The sequence below is a fragment of the Castor canadensis genome, chromosome 14, assembly GCF_047511655.1.
Source record: "Castor canadensis chromosome 14, mCasCan1.hap1v2, whole genome shotgun sequence".
NCBI lineage: Eukaryota > Metazoa > Chordata > Mammalia > Rodentia > Castoridae > Castor > Castor canadensis.
The window spans coordinates 109159500-109178923 of NC_133399.1; the positions used below are offsets into that span (position 1 = coordinate 109159500).

At 38.1% G+C, this 19424-nt stretch overlaps 2 protein-coding genes across 4 annotated transcripts in view; one reads left to right on the forward strand and one right to left on the reverse strand.

Annotated features, from left to right (window-relative positions):
• LOC141416471 (beta-defensin 109-like) overlaps positions 1-19424 on the forward strand; it is a 187391-nt gene that overhangs the window by 77047 nt on the left and 90920 nt on the right. The window lies entirely within an intron of this gene.
• On the reverse strand, positions 8027-17717 carry LOC141416291 (beta-defensin 43-like). Its single transcript, XM_074053330.1, has 2 exons — positions 17648-17717; positions 8027-8414 (listed from the first exon to the last, which is right to left on the reverse strand). Exons 1-2 carry the CDS (start codon positions 17715-17717, stop codon positions 8260-8262), a joined length of 225 nt encoding a protein of 74 aa, XP_073909431.1. The 3' UTR covers positions 8027-8259.

The following is a 19424-nucleotide window of genomic DNA, read 5'->3' on the forward strand; positions in this document are numbered from 1 at the left end:
TGAGGAGGTGCTTATGGAAAGTTATGCTGCCCAACCTGACTTGACTGATCAGCCTTAAAAAAAACCCCAGATCTAGAATTATATACTGACGGCAGCTCCTTTGTCAAAAATGGTGTCAGACATGCAGGGGTTGCAGTTGTAACAAAATTTGAGAACCTCAAATCCTAATATAAGTGCTCAATTGGCAGAATTAGTGGCTCTAACAGAAGCCCTACAACTGTCAAAAGAACAGAGAGTCAACATCTGTATAGATTCTAAGTAAGCCTTCTTGATCTTGCAAGCTCATGCAGCTATCTGGAAGGAAAGGGGAATGCTAACTACAATGGGATCTCCCATTAGACATGCTAGACCTCCTAGATGCTGTTCTATTGCCTAAAGAGGTCTCAGTGATTCATTGTAGAGGGCACCAAAAAAGGGAAGATAAGATAGCAGAGGGAAACAAAGTGGCTGGAGGCAGCTACCCATTTAGGGCAGCCATTAAAAAATATACACCTGGCTCTGTCCTCTGGGAAAGTATTCTTCTTCCCCCAGAGACCACAATATAGATCAGAGGAAAGTAAGCCTCAGACCAAGGGTATTAGCTGGGTCACTGGGGCTGGTAGGTGTCCCCTGTAGGGAAGCTATGGCTCCCTGAAGTACTCCAATGGAAAATTCTTAAGACCCTCCACCAACTTATCATTTGGGCTTCGACAATACTTTGGTTTTAGTCAAAAAAATGTTTTGGGGGACTAAATTAAGGGACACCACCCAACAAGCTGTACAGGGATGTAAAACATTGCAAAAATAATCCCAATAATAAAAGACTCAAGGTGCCAGGGGCACAGAGGTAGGAGTCTTACCCCAGAGAAGACTGGCAATTAGACTCTACCCATGTGCTGGGGGACTAAAATCAAAACTACTGTTAGTAATGGTATACACATTCACTAGATGGGTAGAGGCCTTTCCTTGCAGTACAGAACATGCTAGGGAGGTGCTCTGAGTTCTAATTGCAAAAATAATCCCTCGCTTCACTTTCCCCAAAAGACTTCAAGATGATAATGAGCCTACGTTTACAACAAAAGTAACTCAGGGACTCTCTAGAGTCCTAGGCATAAAATTCCTGTGCCTGGTGTCCCCAATCATCTGGAAGACGTGGTTCCTACCCTTTCTGGGGCCTATAGTTGCCATTTTCTCTTACTTGTGTTCGGGACTTGCATTTTAAACCTACTTGTCATGTTTGTTTCCTCTCTCCTAGAATCCATCAAACTACAGATGCCCTTAATGGAAATGAAAATGATCTACTATTGTGGTCATCTCAATAACCCCTCTCTCATGGTCATCCCTTATGTCACAGGCTCCTTCATTGCCCCCTTTCAGGAGGAAGCAGTCCCCGTTCCTAACAGCAGTTAGGGTGATTATTGAGAGAGGAGATTTGCATGGCAGACCGCAGGAGGTCTATGGGTTCCAAAAAGGTGACAATTAGCCAGGGGGAAAAGCATCCCTTTTCCTTCCCAAGAAACAAGGTGTCTGTTCATGCCAGACACCTCTCCTTTAACATCTGTCTTTGCCAAAATTTCCACCCTTGGGCAATAAAAAAGCTATAAAACTCGATTTCCAACCTGATGCAGTGGACCACTGGTTTTTGGGTCCCGCTGCATGACTCCATATGGCCTTTCCTTTCTCTTCTCTGCAAATAAAACTTTTCTGACCTTTGCTGCTTGAGTCCATCTTTGATTTCCATCTAAGCACAGAACAAGGACCTTCACCACCCAAGCTTCCCAGTGCCTCAGATGAACTCAGAGCACATTACATTCAGTGAAATAAGCCAGTCACAGAAGAACAAACCTGGCATGAGGACAGGCAAAATGAGGACTGCATGACCTATTGCCTCAAAAGTTACAGTCCTACTTCTGAGAGATAATTCCCAGTTTGAAGGAAGGGCTCAGGAACTGTTTTAGGGTATGTGATGAAATATGTGTCTCAAACCAGGAGGTGACTTTGGTTGTTATCTCAGGGTTTGCTGGTGTCACATCCCTGAAGTTGGTATGTCTTGTTTGACTAAAGTTTACTTCTTTTTGGTGGTGAGAGAGAGATAAGAAGGGAGAGAAGTTTGTCAAGGTTAGTTGGAACCCCCCCCCCATTAACTTTGGGCTTCTTAGCATGGGGAGAGAGATAGAGAGAGAAAGGGAAAAGTGTTATTTTGAATTCTGAGGTAACAAAGCACACAAAGCTTGCCAACATGCAAGCAGCGACCTAAAGTTTGTTTTTTTCCATTTTCTAGTCCTGGTTCCACCATGACAGTGGATAAGGCATTCTGGGTAAGTTCATGACTGTAGTTTCATCAAAAGCATTGCATGTAGGGAAGGCAAATCCACATCCATCATGTCTATTCAAGTTAGGAAAAAGTATTGCCTCTTCCATGGGGGAAGTGGGCCAATGTAATTCATTTGTGACCAGGTATGAATATAGCACCTAAGGAATATAGTACCTGGGGGATAGTGCTATATTGAGGACTCAATTTTTGTCTCTTCTCCCAACATATTGAGCAGTCAGTAGTGTCCAAAGCAAGTACAGGCATGGTGAACAGAAGCCTCCATTCCCGTGACCATGGACACTTTGTTCATGAGTTTACTGGGCTATAATAAGGGTAAGTAGCTAGAGAAAGAGGCTGGTTGGTATCCCCAGAATTGATCATCCTATCTACTTTATTTTTAAAGACCTCCTCTGCTGAAATCACTCTTTAGCAAGCATTCACACGGGAAATAAATATCTTACATCCTCTGCCTGCTTCGAGAGAGATCTTTTCACATATCGCCTCTCCCCAGATTTCTTTGTCAGCAATTTTCTAATCATGTTCATTCTAAACCTCTGAGCATTCATCAGACCAGATACCATGACTCATGATCGGTACATAGGCACACATCTGGACTTTTCGTTCTCCCAGGCAAAGTCCACAGCCAGGTGCACTGTCTGAAGTTCTGCCCACTGGGAAGAAAACTGCACAAGCAGACTGTGTCTGGTATTGTTAGCGTGTAGGTAGGAATGAGGAGATGCCAAGGCAACTTCCTGTAGAGGGGAAGAACAAAGAAACACTAATGGCCTATGTCCAGACCATCAACTGACAGAATGCTGTCCCCACAAACCAGCAATTAGCATAATGGTCCACACCGAAGATTGAAGAGTAAGATAATGATCCTATGTCGTTCCTATAAAGCCCACTCTCAAGGTCAAGGTTGAACCAGGAAGGGCAAAGGATCAAATGTGAAGGCCTATGACTATCACACCAAGGCAGCCCAGGCACAGCCACCAAACCATAGTTTTGCATCATTCATGTTAGAAATAAAGTCAGTGGTGCTCCATTTCCAAGGCAATGCATTTAACTCTGACCACTTGCTTGTGTATCAGCTTGTGGATGTTGGGGGTAGCATCAACTGATAAGGGAACTTAAACTGGGAGGGGTAAATCATGATAGAATGAGGAAGTGGGTAAAAACTGTGATGCCAGAAAGCACATATCACAGGGAGACCTTCCTTCCACAAAGGGAGGTGGGTACCACCTCAAGCCCGCTTCTAAAAGTCAAGCAATCACAAAAGAGATGTATTTTAAAATAACCCAATAGGAAATGAAGGTGAGGTATGGAAAAGAATGCACACCCCATAGTACTCAGTCAACAAGGAACTGGGGAGAGGGACTTGTGTCTCTGTTTGCCAGGAATCTGATCTTGCAAAATGGCCATTAAGGTCTTACTTTCACTCTATTCCACATGTTTCTGAGTCTATTCTTTGAGTCTGGACAGGTGAGCATATTTCTCACAATTCAGAGACCCTATCCTAATACACAAAACCCCAATCCTCACCAGCTTCCATGCACATTTGGCCTTATCCAACTGTCCTTTTCACCCCTTTGGAGTGCACTGTCCCTGTTTAGATAGTTGGTTTAAGCCAGATTGCCTACCTATTTCTCAAGGTATACATATGCTTTGCTAATAAACTATACTTAACTATCTTTCTATATTTTTGTGGTTCTTTTGCTGCATGATTCTTTTGCTGAACCTGGAGCAGCATCCTAATCTTAGGTGCTGTATACAAGAACTGAGGATACATCTGGAACACCTCATCCACCAGTAACAGTGTGAGGGGGCATCCAGCCAGGGATATGGGGCTCAGTGGGCAGGAGCAGTTTGAGGGTGGTTCCATCACCCCATGTACTGGCAGTCCTGAAAACAGGAAAAACACTGACAGGAATTCATCACAGCAGGAAAGGCAGGACAGGACTCAGCCTGAAAGCAGTACTTTGTGGTATAACTTTTTGGACCTCAGAAAGAAAAGCAGCTATCTTCTATACCAAGTAAACTACAAATGATAAGCCTGGGTGGGAGGGGAAGTGTTAAAACATCTCTACCCTCTTCTTATCATGGTAGAAATGTTGACTGATGGCTTCCCCCCCTTTTTGGTTGTTTAATTGAACAAAGTGGGAGGTTTCATTATGACATTGGCATATACCTTCATCTTGTATACTTTTTCACTTTGTTCTCTTGCTCTTCTCTCTTTTTTTCTTTCCCATCTCTCTTCCTTTTACTACTTACTCAGTATTACTTTAATTTTAATAATTTTTAAACTCTTAGTTTATCTTATAAGTATCCTAGTTTCTTTCATTTCTAATCATATTGGGGTTATTATTGATGTTTCTAATTATTATTATTATTATTTTTCTACATTTAAATATCTGGTTTGTTTTTATTTGTTGTTTTTGTTACTCCTGTCTGCATTCTCTCTTCTGAGTGCTAATAGAGATCATGACCTTAGGATAAGACTGCTGAATAAAAAGAATTCCATGCAAAGTCTAAGTGAAAAACAATTTATTTACAAAGGCAAACTTATAAAAATTATATCAGACCTCTCAGTAATAGCACTAAAAGCCTGGAAATCATGTAATTGTATATTTCAAGTCATGAGAGTAAATAACTGCCATTGGCATTTACTGTACCAAGCAAAGTTATTCTTTAAAAGCAGTGGAGAAATAAAGACATTCCAAGAGAAGTACTAGCTGAAGCAATTCATGACCACTAAGCCAACATGTGCAGAAGATACTTAAAAGAATCCTGCACACATATGAGGAAGAAAGATAATAAACACAAGAGCTGAAGAGAGAATAAATTTCACAAAAGGAATAGATGAACATGAAAATTAGAAAAGAATCAAACATGTTGAACTTGATAAACCAGCAGACTCCTAAGATAAACGAGGGAGAAAGAAAAGAGCAAACAGTATTCAAATCAACCAGGAAAAAATCAACAAAATTATAAGCAGCAGATATACCTTAGTAATAACCATAAGTCTTCTTAACTCTTCAATTAAAAGTTGCATACTAGCTGACTGAATTAAAAAACAAGATCCAACTATTTTTTGTCTGTAAGAAACACACCTCAGTATCAAATTCACCCACAGATTGAAAGTGAAAGGATGGAACATGATATACCAAACACTGAAGCTGAAAGCAGGTAGGAGTATACTCATATCTGACAAAATAGACTTCAAGTCAAAATTAGTCAGAAGAAATAAAGATCTCTACATACTAAGAAAGGGAACACTTCACTAAGGAATATAATGATTACACATATATACATACGTATATATATCATATATCATTTTAAAATATCATTTTATGTGTATGTTCTGAATGTTGGTGCACCCAATTTCATAAAGCAAACATAAAGTTTATTTGTCTTCCCGGACATAAAGATACAGATAGGTTCCAATATAACAGTAGTGGGTGACCGGGCATAAAGATACAGATAGGTTCCAATATAACAGTAGTGGGTGACTTCAGTATTCCACTCTCACCCATAGATAGATCATTTAAACAACAAAAAAATCAACAGTAACTTCAGAGTTACATTGCACCATAGATAAAATGGACTTAAAAAGTATCTACAGAATATTCCATTCAGCAATAGTTTAGCACACATTCTTCTCAGCAGTCCATGGAGCTTTCTCTAATATTTTAGGCCATAAGCTAGTCTCAACAAAAAAGACTCCAGCAGAAAACTCTTATATCTGAAAAACACTTTCTTTAAAAGAACAAGATTCAAAGTCATCATACAAAAACTAGTAGGTTTTTCATGCTGAGAAATAAATACAGAAAATAAATTCATTCACAGTAACTTAAAAAAATCCCCACAAAAAATCAAGCTAACTAAGGAAGTGAAGGACCTGTACAATAAAAGATATGAAACATTGAAAAAAAAGGAAATTGCAAAAGACACTAGAGTATGGAAAGATCTCCCATATTCATGAAGTGGCAGGATTAATATTGTGTAAATAATTATATTACCATTAGCAGTTTACAGATTCAATGTAATCACAGCCAAAATTTCAATGTCATTCTTCACATAATTAGAAAAAAATGCTAAAATTCATAAGGAAGCACAAAAGACCCCAAATAGCCAAGACACTTCTGATAAAAAGAGTAATTCTGAAGGTATCACAGTGCCTGCTGTTGAATTATACTACAGAGCCATAGTAACAAAACCGGGGTAGTACTGGCACAAAACCAGACACCTACCCTAATGGAATAGAATAGAACACCCAGAAATAAGGCCAAGCAGCTACAGGCATCTGATTTTTGACAAAGGAGACAAAAACATACATTGGAGAAAAGACAACCTCTTCAACAAATGGTGCTGGGAAAACTGGTTATCAAAATGTTGAAGAGTGAAACTAGACCCGTACCTCTCAACCTGTAAAAAAATCAATTCAAAATTGATCAAAGACCTTAGTGTAAGACCTGAAACCTTGAAAATACTGGAGGATATCTTAGAAAAAAACACCTTAAGATCTATGCACAGGCAATGAATTTTTGAATAGGTCTCCAATAGATCAGAAAAATAGTATTAAATTAAAAAGCTTCTGCACAGCAAAGCAAATAGTTGCCATGGTGAAGAGCTAGCCTACCGAATGTGAGAGAAAATCTTTGCTATTCATTCGACAAGCAAAAAAAAAAAAAAAAAGGGAGAGTACAAATTGCCAAAACAAACGTGAAAAAATACTCAACATCCTTAGTCATAAGGGAAATGCACATCAAAGCTACACTGAGATTTTATCTCATTCCATCAAAAAACCGAAAACCAACAAATGCTGGCGAAGCTGCAGGGTAAAAGGAACGCTTATACATTGTGGGTGGGAATGTAAATTAGTGCAGTCAGTATTGAAACCAGTGTAGGGTTTCTTTAAAACTCTGAACATAGAATTACCATATGATCCAATTATGCCACTTCTAGGTATACACTCAAATGATTCAAAGTCATCATATTACGTGCGCACCCACGTCTATTTTGTCACCACTCACAATAGCCATGTTCCGAATCAACCTAGGTGCTCATGAATGGATGAATAGAGAAAAAAACCCATGTTTTATGTTTTATGGTGAAACTACAGATCACCATGTTCAGTGAAATAAGTCAGACTCAGACACATATCATATTTTCTCCCATATGCAGAATCTAGATTGAAAAGAACATGAAAGTGGAAGGGGAACTATTTGAGAAGCAGAAGCAGACCACCAAGAGTGGGGAGGGGAGAAAGAGACGGTCCTGAGTGGTGAAGATAATCAAAGTATATTATGTGCATGTATAAAAATTTTGTAATTTTGTGCAATTAGAATATACTAAAAATCAAAGGTTGTGTTTATATAGAAGTGTATACATGATAAACAGAAAATACACAAACTTATTTTTAAAACAGTATGAAATTTGAACACATAAAAACTGTATCTTAGACCACAAAGAACAATTCAACAAATACCAAAAAAATGATAAGATGAATCAAATTCTCTGGTCCCATGAAATTATAGTTAAGACATACAGTTCTTGTGATAGGGTCAAGTACAGTTAAAAAACTTTACATATGTAAAGTATAACTCATGTAATCATCATGATACCACAATATATGTACTATCTTTATCTTATTTTATATATAGAGAAACTAAAGTAGAGAGCAAATGAATAACTTGCCCAAGGTCAAATATTTTGTAAGTGGTGGAGCTGAGATGTAGGATTATAGGTCAAACAACAGTTTGTGGATATAAATTGAGGAAACAAATGTAAAAATACACATATGAAAATAGAGAGTAAGACTTTAAAAAATTGTGTTTATTTTAACCTGATCATCTAAATGTGCAATTTAATGAAGTTTCTTTTATCTATCATATTAAGCATTATAGATAAGTAAGGGACTTAAAATTTTTTTTCGTTTCTTTTCCTGGAATCTGTTGTTAGACTTTTCACCACTTCTTCATTTTCTTAACTTCTGAGTTCTTTACCCCACAGCAGATGCTCCAGTCATCACAATACCTAAGTGCATGTTCATCAACTTTGCACTTCATTCTGCAACTCTGGTAGTCTGAAGAACATCCGGTCTTAAAAGCGAAACTTCTGGCTTTGAAAAGAGAAGAAAAATTTCACCTTTAACGTTTGCAATGTTTCACAGATTAAAAATAGAAGCAACAAAGAAGTTTCCTGGAAAAAATAATAAAAATGAGAGCATGAGAAAAAATGGAGACATTGAGTAGAGACAAGTGACTTTTCTTTTTCATGGAGAAGATAATTGGGACAATAGATGAGAAGGGACAGAGGTTTTAATTAGTACTAGTACTGCATATTTCTGCCTAAATGAATGATCCAGTTGGAAGGTGGAGGTTAATTATATGTATACAATAAATCTGTTTATCTGTTTATCTATCATCTATCTATCTATCTATCTATCTATCTATCTATCATCTATCTATCTCTCAATCTCTCTATCTTCATTTGGGGCATTATTCATTCATAAAGAAGAATGAAGTTATGTCATTTGAAGGAAAATGGATGGAACTGGAGATCATTGTGTTCAAAAAGATAAACCAGTCTCAGAAAGACAAGTATAGTGTGTTTCTAACACATGTGTTAGAAAAAGGATGACATGAAAGTAAAGGGAAACTATTAGAAGATAGGTTGAGGATTGAGGGAGAGCAAAAGGGAAGATCAAAATATGTTATATGTATGTGTGAAAATATCACAATAAAACCCATTATTCCATATATGTAATGTATGCTAATAATAAAATGAAATCTTCTTTTCATTAAACAAGTGGAAATGGAGTCTAGAACAAGTGGAAGAGTTAGCTTTAAATTAGAGAATTAAGAGTTTTCAGAATATTGGTAAAGCTAAAATTAGATTAAGAAATACAAGGGTGGGAAATGGGGAATGATTTTTTCAAGTTGCTTCTATTTTCTGGGTGACAAGAATTATTAATTGAGAGCAGAGGTCTTGGTTCCAACTTTCTAGATTATTTAGTGAAAGGCCATGTTCTCATTTCTGAGAAAAGTACTGAGATTTGCCCAGGATCCTAGAAGCTGTAATCACCCACTTTGGTTTTCAGTCCTCTCTCTTTTTGATCCATAAGCATTTCCTTCCATCTCTCTTCCCAAAGAAAATCACTATCCTAACAGTATTCATTTCCTTCCTGAAAAATTTTATCATGTGAACTTTTACCCTTCGACACTATAGATTTTTCTCATTAAAACTTTTGATACTCTCTTTGAGCCTACAGGTTCTTCTTAAATTCTTTTCATATAATTTGTAAATTGAAATAATCTCCAAGACCAACATTATAAAGTTTCCCTCTGTTTTCTTAAGTGCTTTGCAGTCTCAGGTCTTAAAATCTTTAATTCAGATTGAGCTTACTTTTTGTATGGCACAAGATAAAGCTCCAATTTTATTCTTTGGCTTATGAGCATTCAGCTTTCCCAGCACCATTTGTTGAAGAGACCATTTTTTTCCCCATTTACATTCTTTGCATTCTTGTCAGAGATCAGTTCTTATTTCCAGGTTCTTTATTGCCTTCTTTTGGTCTACACGTCTGTCTTCATGCCAGTATCATACTGTTTTGACTATGATAGCTTTGTAACAATAATCTTGAAATTGGGAGATGTGATGCCTATAGCTTTGCTCTTTTTTGCTCAAGATTGTTTTGGTTATTCAGGATTCTTTGTGGTTTCATATGAATTTTAGGATTTATTTCTGCTTCTGTAAAGCATGCAAGTGGGATTTTGGTAAGGATTTAATGTAATCTATACATTGTTTTGGGTACTATGAGTATTTGAATGATATTGTCTTATAATCCAAAAATACAGAATATTTTCCTACTTGTTTGTGTCTGTTTCTTTCATTAATGTGCAAGTCTTACCTTCTTAAGTAAGTATTTTATCCTTTTCAATTCTATTTTAAGTGGCATTATTTACTTAATTTCTATATAGTTTCTCATTAGTGTACAGAAAATCAACTGCTATTTTCAGGTTGATTTTATAATATGGAAATTTACTGAATTTATTAATTAATTTTAATATTTTTTGCAATGTAAGATTTTCTACATGCAAGATCATATTATTTATGGATAATTTTACTACTTTTCTTTTTTTTTTTGTAGTACTGAGTTTGAACTCAGGGTCTTCACCTTGAGCCACTCCACCAGCACTTTTTTGTGAAGGGTTTTTTTGAGATAGGGTCTTGTGAACTATTTGCCTGGGCTGGTTTTTAACTGTGATCCTCCTGATCTCTGCCTTCTGAGTAGCTAGGATTATAGGCAGGAGCCCCTGGCACCCGGCTTTCTTTCTTTCTTTCATCTCTCCCTCCCTCCCCTAGCCTCCTCTTCCCTCCTTCCCTCCCTCCCTTCCTTCCCCCTCATTCCTAATGGTTCTTGCTAGGTCTTTTAGTTTTGCAGTTGAATAGAAGTGGCAAGAAGTGTACACTTTGATCAACATCTTCCCTTTCCTCACCTTTTGGTAACCACCATTCTGCTATCTGCTTCCATGAATTCAATTTTTTTACATTCCACCTATGTACATGTCCTCATGTAGTATATGTCTTTCTGTGCCTGTGTTATTTCACTTAATAAATGACAGAATTTCTTTTTTTTAAAAGCTGAATAACTTTCTTTTTTTTGGGACAGTTCAGGGATTTGAACTCAGGGCCTTGTGCTTTCTGGGCAGGCACTCTTCCACCTGAAGCAATCTGCCTGCTCTTTTTTGTATTATTTTTGAGATAGGGTCTCCCTCTATGCCTGGGCCAGCCTGGACCATGATTCTACTGTTTGGGTTTTCTGGTGTAGCTGGGAGGATAGGTGCACACCACCATACCTAGTCATTGATTAAGACGGGGTCCTGTGAATTTTTTGCCTAGTCTGGCCTTGAACTGCAATCCTTCCAATCACTGCCTCCTGAGTAGCTAGGATTACAGTCTTGAGTCACTGTGCTGAGTTTAAAAGCTGAATAATGTTCTATTGTATATTTGTACCCTATTTTCTTTATCCAGTCATCCGAACATTGCTATTGATTCTGTACCTTGGTTATTGTGAATGGTGCTGCAGTGAACATGAGAAGGTAGCTTTTGCTCTGACATAATGATTTCATATACTTTGTACATATACTCAGTAGTGAGATTTTGGATTATATGGCAGTTTTATTTTTTAAAATTTATTGTAAACTCATACTGTTTTTCATAATGGTTGTGCTAATTTACATTCCAACCAAGTGTGCCAGGATTCCTTTTTCATCACATTCTTTCCAGCACTTGTTATCTTTTGTCTTTTGGGTTATAGCCAATCTAACAGATGACAGAAGATACCTAATTGTGATTTCAATCAGCATTTTCCTGACAATTAGTGACACTGAACACTTTTTCATATACAGGCTTACGATTTGTGTGTCTTATTTTGAGAAATCTCTCTTCAGTTTCTTGGCCCATTTTTAATTGGGAGTTTTTAAAAAAAATTTATTCATTTATTCATCTGTTCATACATTGTTTAGGCCATTTCTCTCCCCTGCCCACCATCCCCTCCTTTTCCCCCCAACCCCCTCACTTCCAGACAGAACCTGTTCTGCCCTCTTCTCCAATTTTGTTGAAGAGAAAACATAAGAGATAATAAGAAAGACAAAGCATTTTTGCTAGTTAGAGATACAGATAGCTATAAAGAGAGATTCCTAGCATTGCTTCCATGCACATGTGTATTACAACCCAAATTGATTCATCTGTACCTGACTTCTTCATTACTTCGCAGTCACTTTCCCATAGTGACCTCTGTCATTGTAAGGTTAGTTTATTTGCTCCTATACAGTGAGCATGTCAAACACATTCAAGTTTTAGGTTTTCTTTCCTTTCCCTATTTCTCCCATGTGTGTTCTCCCCTTAGTGTGTGACCTTTGCCTAATAATATTACTGCATTTGTTTTATATCTATAATCCACATATGTAGGAGAACATGTGATTTTTGGCTGTCTGAGCCTGGAAAACTTTGCTTAACATGATGTTCTCCAGTTCCATCCATTTACATGTGAATGACAAGATTTCATTCTTCTTTGTGGCTGAGTAAAATTCCATTGTATATAAATTCCACATTTTCTTAATCCATTCATCAGTAGTGGGACATCTTGGTTGTTTCTATAACTTGGCTATTGTGAATAGTGCTGTAATAAACATGGGTGTGCAAGTGCCTTTGGAGTAACCTGTGTCACATTCCTTTGGATATATCTCCAGGAATGGGGTTGCTGATCATATAACAGATCTATGTTTAGATTTTTAAGAAGCCTTCATATTATTTTCCAAAGTGGTTGTACTAGCTTACATTCCCACCAGCAATATAGGAGAGTTCCTTTTTCCCAGAATCCTCACCAACATTTGTTGTTCTTGGTCTTTTTGATGATCTTTTTGAGTGAGGGAGAATCTTAGTGTTTTAATTTGCATTTCCTTTATGGCCAGGGACGGTGATCATTTTTTTAATGTATGTTTTTGGTCATTTGGACTTCTTCCTTTGAAAAAGTTCTGTTTATTTCAGTAGGCCATTTTTTTATTGGTTCATTGATTTTGGGGGAGTTTAGTTTTTTGTGTTCCCTGTATATTCTGATTATCAGTCCTTTGTCTGATGTACTGCTGGCAAGTATTTTCTCCCACTCTGTAGGTGGTCTCTTCAGTTTAGAGACCATTTATTTGTTGTTCAGAAGCTTTTTTAATTTCATGTAGTCCCATTTGTCCTTCCTTTCTCTTAGTTGCCTTACAAACATTAACCCCCCCCACCAAATCCCACTGCCTATAGATATTACCACCAAGGAGACTTCTATATAACATATAAACTACTGATCGGGTATTAAACCTGTGAATTAGTTATTACTAAATTACACCCAGACCAGGGACAGAAATAGAACACCAACCTAGCTAAAAACCCAAGGCAGCCACAAAACAAAAATTAAAACAAGGGAAAGAAAACAGGTGACTAAACCCACCAACTAACCTATCAAGAACATAGTTGCACAGTACCAAGTAGAGGGATGGGAAGAAGAAAAAGGGATGGAAACCAATCTCTCCCAAAGAATAATTTAATACAGGATTCAGAGCAAAATGAAGAAAATGCATACCCAGTTCTGGACTCCAACAAAACAAAGATAAATGACACCAAGGGAATCCAGTGATGCCCACAAAAACACCCCAAAGAAGAAATCCAGCAAGTTATCACTGAGAATTTCAATGGAGATGATACTAGACACAGTTGACCAAAATGTACAAGATGCATTCATGAAATTTTAAGAATCCAAAAATAAAGAATATGAGAAGACACAGAAACAAATAAATGAAGTAATAAGAGCCCTAAATAAACACCAAAGTGAAACAGAGAACACCACAAGTAGAGATATAAATGAATTAAAGGTGAAAATAGATAATATTAAAGAGGAAAACCTCATGACATGGAAAACCTCAGAAAAAAGAATGAAAAAGAAAAACAAATCACAGTAGAAGGCCACTCCAGCAAACTAGAACAAGTGGAAGACAGAATCTCAGAACTCAAAGATAAAATAGAAATTAAAGGAAAAACTGAAGTACTATTAGTCAAAAAACTCAAGACTTATGAAAGGAATATGCAAGAACTCATCAACTCCATCAGAAGACCAAACCTGAGAGTCATAGGCATTAAAGAAGGAGAAGAAGTCCAAGCAAAAGTGATTCATAATATGTTCAATAAAATAATAAAAAATTTCCCAAATCTAGAGAAGGTTATGCCCATTCAGGTACAGAAAGCCTCCCAGACACCGAACAGACTTGACCAAAATGGAACTTCACCACAACATATTATCATTAAAACAATAAGCACAAAGAACAGAAGAAGAATATTGAAGGTGGTAAGAGAGAAAAAAAAATAACTTACAAAGGTAAACTCATGAAAATCACAGCAGATTTCCCAATGGAAACCTTAAAAGCAAGAAGGGCATGGAGTGAGGTATTCTGGGCACTGAATGAAAATAACTTTAACCCTAAGATACTCTACCCAGCAAAACTATCATTCAAAATAGATGGAGCAATAAAAGTCTTCCACAATAAACAGAAACTAAAACAATATATGAACACCAAGCACCATTACAAAAGATTCTTCAAGGAATACTGCACACAGAAAATGAAAGCAAACAAAACCACAGGAGGACAAGCATCACCAAACCACAGGAGAAGAAAAAACAAGGAATTGGACAGTAATATTGATTCAGTTCCACACAATCAAACCCTTAAACAACAAAAACATCTAAATGACAGGAATAACCACATACCTATCAATATTAACACTGAATGTCAGTGGGCTCAACTCCCCCATCAAAAGACACCGTTCGGCAAACTGAATTAAAAAGGAAGATCCAACAATCTGTTGTTTACAGGAGACCCATCTCATTGACAGAAACAAACACTGGCTTAGGGTGAAAGGCTGGAAGAAGATTTACCAAGCCAGTGGCCCCCAAAAATAGGCAAAAGTAGCAATACTTATCTCAGATAAAGTAGATTTCAAACTTACATTGATCAAACAAGATAAAGAAGGACACTCCATTCTAATAAAAGGAGAAATATACCAAAAGGAAATAACTATTATCAAACTATATGCACCCAGTCTCACTGCATCCAATTTCATCAAACATACTTAAAAGGACCTAAGAGAAGATATAGACTCAAATAGAGTGGTAGTGAAAGACTTCAATACTCCCCTATCACCAATAGATAGATAATCCAAACAAAAAAAATCAATGAATAAATTTTAGAACTAAATCACACCATAAATCAATTGGACCTAGCTGATGTCTACAGAATATTTCATCCAACTTCTGCACAATATACATTCTTCTCAGCAACCCATAGAACGTTCTCCAGAATTCATCATATCTTAGGGCACAAAGTAAGCCTCAGCAAATATAAGAAAACAAAAATAATCCCCTGCATTCTATCAGATCACAATGCATTAACACTAGACCTCAACAACAAACACAACAGCAGAAAACAAGCAGACAATTGGAAGCTGAACAACACTTTGCTCAATGATCAGTGGGTCATAGAAGAAATAAAAGAGGAATTTAGAAGATTCCTGGAAGTTAATGAAAATGAAAACATGATCTACCAGAACCCGTGGGACATAGTAAAGGCAGTCCTAAGAAGAATGTTTATTGTCATGAGTTCACATATTAAAAGGACAGAGAGATCTCAAGTAAATGACCTAATGCTACATCTCAAACTCCTAGAAAAACAAGAACAAGCAAAACCCAAAACAAGCAGAAGGAGAGAAAAAATTAAAATAAGGGCCAAAATTAATGAAATAGAGACCAAAAAAATAATGAATCAATGAAACAAATAGCAGGTTCTTTGAAAAAAAATAAACAAGATTGACAGACCCCTGGCAAATCTTACTAAAATGAGGAGAGAAAAACCCAAATTAGTAAAATCAGAATGCAAAAGGGAAGATAACAACAAACACCACAGAAATCCAGGGAATCATCAGAGACTACTTTGAACACTTATATTCCAATAAATTTGAAAATCTTGAAGAAATAGACAAATTTCTAGATACTTATGACCATCCAAAATTGAACCAAGAGTATATTTACCACCTAACTAGATTGATAACATGAAATGAAATTGAAGCAGCAATAAAGAGTCTCCCAAAAAAGAAGAGTCCAGAACCTAAAGGATTTTCTGCTGAATTCTGTCAGACCTTTAAAAAACTAATACCAACCCTCCTTAAACTTTTCCATGAAATAAAAAGGGAAGGAATACTGGCTAGCTCATTCTATGAATCCAGTATTACACTCACCCCAAAACCAGACAAGACACATCCAAAAAGGAGAACTGTAGGTCAATCTCTTTAATGAACATTGATGCAAAAATCCTCAATAAAATAATGGCAAACCGAATCCAACAACACATCATAAAGATCATTCCCCACTAGAGAGGGAAATGGGAAGTGAGGTGGGTGAGTGGAGGAAGCAGTGCATGGGCTGCTGGTTTTAGTGGTCCTTATGTGTGTTTGGGTGTATTTCTGTTGTTGTTGTAGTGGGTGCTTCTGTTAAGTGTTGCAGGGGTTTGGGTTGTATAAAGTTGGTATAGTAGGTTGGTCAGTGTTTGATGAGGGTGTAGGAGGAAAGGGTAGTCTGATGACAGATTGGGGAGAATGGGAGAGCAAGGTGAGGGCTGGGGTGAGAGTGGGTGAGAAGGGGCAGAACAAGTTTTTGGGGAGGGGAGTAATGGATTTTAGCACAGGAGAAGGAGGGAGAGTGAAGGGGTGAGAGTAGGGTTGATAAGATGATGATGGTAAGGTTGATAGTACAAAAAGAAAAAAGATAATAGGAATAGAAATAAAAGAGAAAACCCACAATAACAAAACAAACAAGCAAACAAACAAAAAACCAAAGAAATCATGGGAAAAAGCAAACAAATGAACAAAAAACCAAAAACAAACAAAAACTGAAAAAAAAAAAAGAAAAACACCAGGGTCAGGAACAACAGAATTTCAGTCTTAGTTTAAGTTCTGGAATTACTTCTCTGGCATCCAGTCCTGGTACTGACATATAAGCAGAAGCTCTGATGTGGTCTTTCCAGGTGATTGGCTTGTGAGTAGTGTTTTTGTCCTTCTGTCTACCAGTTAAAATGAAATTATGAGGTGAGGTAATTTTGCCAGATCATGCAGGGTGGTCAGAGATATTGATTTCCTCAGGTGATAGCTGTGTTACACTTCAGCTGCAGCTGCTTGGTCAGCTCCTGGCCCAGTGAGGTGTGGCAGTTTAAGTTTGAATGCTGCCCTCAGGTTCAGGAGATCAGTTCTGTAGCCCACTAGTTGCCCTGCTTTGGATGTGGTTTTTTGATGTACTTGTTTACTGGGATTTCCACACTGGGGGCTTATTTCCTTGCCCCACACCCTTTCTCTGGGACATGGTCAGTGTTCTGTCAGCCCTCCCTGCTGTCAGTGTGTTATGATGGTTCACTGTTTTTCAATTTTGTGGGGCATTTTGACTTTGGGTGCTGCTCACTGGCTCAGGAGATATGCTCTGTGATCTGCGACCTGCCCTGCTTTGGGGAGTGGCTTATCGCCCACCTGCTCTTGGCTTTCCTGCCATTTCAGCATTTGCTTACTGAAAGTTTGCCCTGAGATTAGCTCCTTGCTCCTCCCCCTTTCTCTGGTGCACTTTCAGCATTCCCACCCCCTCTGCTGTTGTTCTAGATTACAGTTCACTGTTTGTTATTGAAGTTTTTTTTTTTTGGGGGGGTCAGTCTACCCAGGGGCTGTTCTGGCTTATCCCAGGGGTTGCTGGGAGAATTCTGCATGATGCATGGTGCTCACCTGTTTGGTCTGTTGAATGTCTCAGAAGCAGGTTTGGAGCCAGTGGTGGCAGCTGAGGCAGTGGTGACATCCCTCAAGTTTTCTCAGTGTAACGTGTTGTGGGGAAGCTTTCCACAGGCTAGGGGTTAAGGGTGTTGAAGATTTGATTCTGGTTGGTGCCTATTTCTGCCAAGTATGGCTCCAATGTCTCAGGCAGGTTTTGGAGTCATGGAGCTTACGCTATCTGCTTCCATACCCTAGTCACCATCTTGGATTCTCTGAGATTTGTTTTCTTACTATTCAATTGCTTGTTTTCTTACATGTTTTGGATATAAACACCTTATCAGATGTGTGGTCTGAAAATATATTCTCCTATTCTGTAGATTGTTACCTCAATGTATTGATTGTTCCTTTTCCTTGCCATAAGCTTTTTAGTTTGATGTAATCCCATTTGTCTATTTTGCTTTTGGTGTCTGTACTTTTACAGTCATGGCTAAGAAAACACAGCCCAGACCAATGTTGTGCAGCTTTTACCCCTATCTTTTCTACATTCTCATGTTCATTGCAGCACCATTCACAGTAACTAAGATACAGAATCAATAGCAATTATTGGATGACTGGATAAAGAAAATGGGGTACTAATGCACAAAAGAAAGTTATTCAGCTTTTAAACTGGGCACAGTGACTCAAGCCTATAATCCTGGATACTCAGGAGGCAGGGATTGGAAGGACTACAGCTCAAGGCCAGACTAGGCAAAAAATTCACAAGACCCCATCTCAATCAATGACTAGGTGTGGTGGTGTGCACCTATCATCCCAGCTACACCAGGAAGCCCAAAGAGGAGGATCATGGTCCAGGCTGGCCCACTCTTAAGTCTTTAACCCATTTTGAATTGATGTTTTTGTATATGGGGTATGATGAATATCTACTTTCATACTTCTACATATGGATATTCAATTTGCCCAATCGGTGTATTACTTAAAATCAATTGGTTGTAAATTCATGGATTTATTTCTGGGATTTCTATTTGGCTCCATTGGTTGATGTGTCTGTTTTAATGCCAGTATCATTTTGTTTTGATCACTACAACTGCATAGCAAATTTTAAAATTAGGTAGCATGATGCTTCTAGGCTTGTTATTTTTGCTAAAAAATTGTTCTTTTGTGATCTTTTACAGTTTTGTTCAAATTTTATGATTTTCCCCCTATTTCTGTGAAAAATGTGGAATTTTGATATGGCTGGAACTAAATGTGTACATCACTTTGGTTAAAATATTAAGTCAACTGGGTGAGCGCTTGGCCTTCCAGATCACGGACATGGTAAGGCAAGCCCTCTGCCTCTGAGCTCCCTCCCCAATTCATATTCTAATCATTTAAAATGAGTGCGAAGGGATTCCAAGATGGTGGCTAGAGGTAGGAAGCAGAAAGTGACCCTCCTATAGTGAAATCTTGGAGAGATGCTGGAGACACACTTTGCAGGCATAATCACCGAAAAAAGGCATAACTTTGACCCCTCCACATCTCCAGCTGGTGCAGAGAATCTCCACTTCACGTTAAATGGAGAAACGAGGAGGGCCCCCAGGGCCGCCAGTGGCCAGCGCCCATACGGCTTGGGAAGACGCGGACCAGGTGAGCTTCGCGGTACCACGGTAGCCCCACAGACAAGCCTGGGCCAGAGCAGTATAGCCCCCTGGACAGACTGACCTCCACCCGGGAGGAGTGGATAAGCAATAAGAACAGTTAAGACACGCTGGAAAGAGGGTGGGGTGCCCTGAGCGCTGAAGACTGGGGGAAGGGA